Source organism: Cariama cristata, unplaced genomic scaffold (genome assembly GCF_000690535.1).
Source record: "Cariama cristata isolate BGI_N322 unplaced genomic scaffold, ASM69053v1 scaffold25612, whole genome shotgun sequence".
Lineage (NCBI taxonomy): Eukaryota > Metazoa > Chordata > Aves > Cariamiformes > Cariamidae > Cariama > Cariama cristata.
The window spans coordinates 2865-9758 of NW_009604761.1; the positions used below are offsets into that span (position 1 = coordinate 2865).

Sequence of the window (6894 nt, forward strand, 5' to 3'; positions counted from 1 at the left end):
AGGCAGTGGCTTCTTCTGATCCTGGCTTGGGAAGTCTTCAGTTGCACCTTATTCATTGCGGTGCTCCTCGCTGCCCGGGCTAGGCAGGCGGCTTGGCCGGTTGTGTGCTGCCTGCTCTCAGCTGGCAGGGCTGGCTGCTGTGGTCTTACGCTTTGGTGAGGTCACCCCTGCTCTCCTCCCTCTGCCCTGTGTTGCACAGATGCCGGCAAACCTCACAGGTTGAAAAAAAAAACCCACCACCTTTATTAAATGTGTATTTACAAGCAGCAGCACGTCCCCTAGGACAAAGCATTTCTCTCCAGCTACTCCTGATGCAGCACAGCCTGCTGCTCCGCCGGGGCATGCTCAGGCATTCACACGGGGGCTGGAGCCTTTAGCACTGACGCAGCAGGACTGCTGCACTTTGAAAGACCCTTTTTCCTCTCGAGAGCTCAGCCGTTGCCAGCGGCTGCGCCCTCCCCAGAGAGGCCAAGCTGGCTGCAGCAATCTCCTGTTTCCCTGCAGTCACACAGCCAGCCCCATGCAAAGCACAGCTTTACTAGGGCTCAGTGCCGGGCTGCTGCTGAGCTAAAGCAGCTTTGTTTCTCTACAAGGACCGGATGATCCCTCAGCGTCTCTTAGCAGCTGGGCAAATGTCTTGATTGAGGCACTCATTGCAGCGAGGATTCACAGGCAGGCAGGTCTGCTGGCCAAAGCCCACGAAAAGCCAGTTTATCTCCCTCCAGAGATCCCTGCAGTGAGAAGAAAAAAAAAACATGAGCTTTCCGATACAGCTGCTCAGAGGGGTTAAAGAACAGCCTGTGCTTTTAAATGGGATCCCTTTTGCCTACTGCCTGTTCCTCTTGGTTTCCCAAGGAGCCTCCAGGCGGATCCCAGCCTCCTGCTAAGAACAGCCCTCCTAACCTTTCCTGATGCCTCCGAACTGGGGTGGGGAGCAGAGGACAGACACACGAAGTGGCTGTGGCCATTCACTTGTGCTAAGGCATGTGCCAGATGTGGAGATGCAAGAGTACCTGTCAGCTGGCATTTGATACTGAAGATTAAGCATCAGTGAAGGCCAGAACCTAACCATGGTCTGATATTGCTGTGGCCATTAGCCTCAGCAAGGGCCTGTGTAGAAAAGCAGCTGGCTTGGGTCACAGTAAACTTGTCAAGGCAAGAATCGGGCGTCAAGACCTCCAGGTATGTGGCCGCACTAATGGTGATCACTATATCTGATAGCCAGGAAACAACCATGTAGCTGAGATGCTGCTGCAGCTCTCTGGGAGAGGAACACCACCCGCAGACTAGTTCCCCATGAAGAGGAGGGACCCAAAGTGCAGTCACTGAAAATGCTATAAGCAGGATTGTGTGCAGACATGGCTGCTGCAGCTAGCTCGAGGGGCTAGGTGTGGAGGAAGGAGGCTGGGGTCTCAGTCCTCACCTGGGCAGCCAGTCCTCCAGCGCTACCCGAGTTTCCTCGGGGTATCGGGTCTCCTTCTTCACCCACTTCAGCCTGTTTGTGATCCTGTGCACGTGGGTGTCCACAGCTAGGAAGGGAGAGCCCAGAGTTTAGGTGGGGGCAGACACACCTGAACGGAGAGAGCACAGCCAAAAGCTGCCTGTCCCAGCACACCAGGTACAGCACCCTGCACGGGCTTCCTCCGCGGGCCGGCAGGAACAGGCAGGTGAAACAGGAGGGGAAGCTCGCTCGCAGAACAGACGTGCTGCTTTCTGCCTAGGCCCAGAGCCAAGAGCCAGACGGGATGGATATCTCACACCATGCAGCTAGCGACACGCTCACACAATCTGACCCAGCCTTCCTTCAAAGGTTCGTGTGCGCTGCTCTAGCAGGCACAGGGCAGCCTGTCCCGCGTTCTCTCCCCCCACTGTGTTTCAGCTGATGTTATGCAAGTTGCAATCTCTGCCCTTTAGTTTACCCAGATGGAAAACACATTTCATAATACCTACCAACACAAGACGGTTTGTGAGGCTTAAACGAATGTTTATAAAGTGCTTTGAGCTAAAAAGCTCTGAATGCAAAGTATATTATTGTTAGATCAGCAGCGATAAACCTGTCTCTATGGCTAATTGGGCAAAACCCAGGAAATTGCTGTAAACAGGAAGACTAAGTCTTGCCTCCTAAATCAAAACTGATCACACAATTATTTGGAAAACAGTTGGCTCATTTGGCTCCCTCTAGACTTCCCTCCCCCACAGCAGGGAGAGAACAACAGACCCCGAGCGCTGTCGAATCTAGCGCAAGAGCCACATTTCGTACAGCTGCCGGTCACCGGTGGGGCTGCAGGACTCAGCTGCCGCCCGCACTAACCGTGGGCTGCGTGCTCGCCGTGGCGGCAGTCATTCCTCAGGCAGCACCATTCCTAGCTTTCCCAGGGCTCCTCCATTAAGCAGCAAATACACTTGGAATATTAATATGTCCCCAGGGGCCCCCAGGACCCTGCAGCCGATCGTCCAGCCCCATCTGCCGGCATGCGGGCAGCTCTGCCGCCAGCCACGCTCCCCAAACCAGCACCATCGTGCAGGAACCAACCTGCCCTGGGTCTGGCCTGGGCCCATCTGCACCGCAGACCTCCTCCCAGCCGATCACCGCTAAAGCACACAGCTCCACGGGGTACAGCCATGCGCTCTCCTACGCTCTCTGTTCAATAAACATGGCAAATAAACAAATGTACCTGTGGTCACCTCTTACCCCGCCACAAGAACTAAAACAGATCAGAAATTCTGTAGCTACAGATTGTCTGAGACCATTTCTTTCTATGACCCATCATAAATTACCAATTTCAAACTTAATTTTGACTAAGCCCTGCTTCTGCCATCTTACGGCTTGCCAAACAAAAAGCCCAAATGAGATTTGTTTAAACAGAAGCAACCCTGGAAAAAAATGACCTCAGACAAATATCCCCAAATCACACAATTACCCCCACGTCTCTTTCACTGGCACCAAAGAGATTTCAAAGCACTGCTCTTCCAACACATTTTTTTGGATGCCTACCCAATTAGGCAATACTTGCGCTGCTTACCAGCATCTGAGGGGAGGGAGTGACTGCCCTTGGGGACCTCTGCTATCAAATTTGGGGAAAAACAGTAGCTGGCCCCATGCATAAATCCTATAGCAACTCATCTGCTGTGAGTGGTTGGGGGTCACATCCTCCGCGCACCTAAATGCTCTGCAGATGACTAAACTGAAGCGATGCTATCAGGCTCCCGGGCCAGGCAGTTTACCCAGCTGCAATGCTTCCCCTCTGTCTGGGGAACAGATCAGGCAGGATTTAGGAGAGGAAGGAGGAAAACACAGTCCAACCTACCTATCCCAGACACACTGTCCCAGGCAATGTTCATCGCCAAGTGGGCCATTTTGGGCCCAACTCCTGGCAGCTGCACCAGTTCCTCCACAGTTCTCGGTATGTCACCCCCATATTTCTGCTTCAGGATGGCTGTCGTCTGCTTTATGTACTTCACCTTGTTCTGGAAAACCAAGGGGAAAGGCAGAAAATCCAAACTGCCCTCCAATACGGGAGAAAAGACAAACATCTCGGAAAACAAACCATTCCTGAGTGTACGTTATATGCGAGGCTATACACTGGAGTTTGTGGAGGGGAGACGGAGGTCTTTGATGTCTCCTTGAAAGCAAAATGCTAAGACTTAATTAGCTCTAACCTCCCCTGCACACTCCAGGCACTGCAGCAAACAATCTTGCTGTGAATACAAATTGCTAAAACTAGCACAAAACATGGCCTTCAGCTTGACTCCAGGGGAAAGACCACCAAGGGGCACAGCACGCAGGCTGAACACCGGTTGGGGGTACGTCTCTCAGGAGCAGGGCTGGTTTCCACCCCACCTCCTGCCTTCATCACCTGCTGTCAGCTCAGCGATGGGCCATGAGCACAGCCTGCAAAGGACAAGCCTGCACCCGCTTTGTGCTCCTCTCCTGGTCCTCCGAGCTGTCTCAGACAGCTGGATGGGAGCGGAGGACGGTGGAGGGGGTTCCTTTACGTGCACCTCGGGTGCTGCTGCTATCCTGGACTCACCCTCCAGAATCCTACAGGGTAAATGATCTGCCCAAGCGTCGCATCATCCATCTGCAAAATACTGTCGACTGTGAGGCCATGCTGCCTCAGGCGCAGCATGGCAGCTGATGTCACCTGGTCCTTGGTCTGGCTGGAGAGCATCAGCGCCAGCAGAACTTGGTAGCGCATAACCTGGGGAAGAGGAGACAGTGAGACACCCCAAGATCTCTGAGAGGATCCGTCTGCCTCTGGGGCTCAGTTCTCCCAGCCAGCACCATCTTCAGTCCAATGCATAACATGGACCTACCTGGTTCAGCCGTATCCATCTACAAGAGATTGCAAGGCCGCAACAGAAATAATCCATAACCTTTTAATTCTACCACACAATAAAGGGAGAAAAGAAACGCCTTCAATCTAAGCAGTCAGCATGCATAAAAGCATGCTACTGTCTGGTGGGATCTCACATCCAGAGATGCCGGTGCTTAGCCACAAAGGGCCAGACAAAGCTTTTCCTGATGATGGGATTCTCAGGAGACCCCACAGGACATAGAAGTACAAACGCCCAATGAATTTTCATACAACTTCTGCTCTAAGCAGCTTTTCAAAATCCTGTCCCTTTCCCACTAGGCTTCAGTACGAACTGGGTATCTGGCTCCAGTGAGCTCCTTACAAAAACAAATCTAAAGAATTGGGATGACAGAGACTGGGAGATGAAGCACAAAACCCCGAAGTTCTTCTGACGCTGTCATGCAGGGTTTAACTCAGATCATTCACCTCCTATTTTTTCAATTGATTTTTCCCCAGATGCGATTCTGTCCCCACCAGAATGAGGAGGATGATGCAACTAACCTGGACTAACCCAGGGTAACAGGGGACACAATCCTTCCTCCAGCTCTCTTACAAAGTTTACAAAACCACAGGTGCACCAGGAAAAATCTCTTGAGTGCATGGAAGTAGGGTAATCTCCGAGTGCAGGGAAATTGTGTGAAGAGCGCTGGTGTGTGCTGAGGGTTACAACATCCACTTTTTCTTGGAAGCAACAACCCTGCTTCCCTAGGGAAGAAAAGTTATTTCCGTATCGTGCACCGTGGTCTCCCTGGCCTCACAGCTGCACTTGGTGCCAGCCCACGTGGCTGCAGAACGTGTGGTGCTGTCTGAATCAGGAGTCAAAGCTAACCGTTTTCCCCAGGGATCCAAGCCCAAGGCACAATGCCAGCAACAAGGACAGCGTTACATGCGCTGAAGCTGTGCAGCTGTGCCTTCGAGACCCCTCCCTCAGAGCCCAGCAGGTCACTGTGGAGCACAGGACTCCCACCGCTCCGCCAAGCATGCCTGCGGGTTATCTCCATGTTCCCACACCAGCGCCGTGCACGGAGAGCACAGCCCTGCAGCCCCGGGCCCCAACGCCACACCACAGCCTTGTTCCACTTTGTTTTTTGTACTGATGCAAATGGTCCCCTCAGAGGAAGGTGTCATCTGGGGCCTTTGATTGTGTTCCCAGGCTTGGGGAGCACAGTGCCATCTCAGCATGGCCCTTCCTTTCAACCAGTATCCCCTCAAAAGTGAACCGCAGGAAGGGAAGAAGCCAACCTACACTTATGTGCTGATCTGAAGAGCATAAAAGCAGCCTGGAAAATTTTTTCGCAGCTCCCCTCGCCTTTTCTCCATACTGTTTTTCCTCTGTATTACAGAGCCATCTTGCTGGGTACCTTCCTTGGACTCCTATTGAGATTTTTAAGAAAAAAAGGGACATACCTTCATGCCCTGCCAGCCTGCCCCAGAAGACAGCATGGCCACAATGCACTCTCAGGGTTTTCACTCGCAAGTCCAAAACCATCCTATTTTTGTCTCAGCTCATACTCTTGGTTCAGCCTGCTAACTCTCCTGGCAGCAGTTTAAGCAGAGGACAAGAGCCTTTCACAGCTGTGTTTGCTAGTTGGTCTCTAATGCCCAGCATGGGCTGAATGCAAGCAGAACACATCTCAGAAGGCACCCACTGCCATTTCACAAGGGCTGTCTGAAGCCAACGAGCCTGGTACCAGAGAGGCAGCGGCTTACTCTCTTCTTCTAGCAGGATGAACGATTTCTCTCATATGCACGCTTCTGCAGTAACCTCTTGTGGGACCAGTCCCAGCCTAGAGTCCTGACATGCCCTGCTTTTATAGTTCTGTTCTGGAGAAATCCAAGGTGGGACATACCCAGGGGCAACCTGAGGATGAAGGAGGCCAGAGGGCTGTGGAAGCAGGGCTGTATTTTCATGTGCCTGCCTGATGGAGCCGGGCAGCAGGGTGTTGTTACCTGTGGAGGTGCGCCGCTGTCGTAACATTTCTGCACTCCCATCTCATCGACAGGAGCATCTCTGCTCCTCCTCATTTCCCGGATGCGCTCCAGCTGCTGCCGCCAGTCCCGTGGCTCCCAGCGTGGTCTCTGAGGCTCAGATGTCCCCTGCTCAGCACCATCCCCCTGCCCAGATTCATAAGCAATGGCCACACTCTTCCTCCTCCTGCTGCGTCTCGGGATGCCGGCTGTGCTGTGGACCTGGCTCACTGCGAGAGATGGGAAGAGAGATTTTCAGGCCTGAGGCCAGAGGAAAGAAACCTTCATCTCCCACCAGCACCCAGCGCCCGCCCCACATACCAGCAACCACCCAGCGGACCCCGACAAATTCCCCATTGTCCCAACCCAGCAGCAACAGCTCACAGCCACCTAGCTCTAACTGGAACCAGCCGTGTGGTGAGGAATGGCTGGGAGGGACCTGGGGAACAGGTGACAACAGTCAGGGACACCATGTCACACACTACGCGGACGTGTCCCAAACACACCGGAGGCTGCTTGAAGGACAAGATGCATCCCCAGGCCCTCGCCCAGTGCCACAGGCAGGGCA

At 53.3% G+C, this 6894-nt stretch overlaps 1 protein-coding gene across 1 annotated transcript; it reads right to left on the reverse strand.

The window, feature by feature from the left end:
• Positions 1-308: 308 nt before the first annotated feature.
• Positions 309-6765, reverse strand: NTHL1 (nth endonuclease III-like 1 (E. coli); the record flags this gene model as incomplete). The annotated part of the gene is made up of 6 exons (XM_009695733.1): positions 309-731; positions 1424-1529; positions 3309-3468; positions 4032-4202; positions 6309-6556; positions 6648-6765. Coding segments are annotated over 6 exons (927 nt in total), but the record flags the coding sequence as incomplete, so codon positions are not given.
• Positions 6766-6894: the final 129 nt, after the last annotated feature.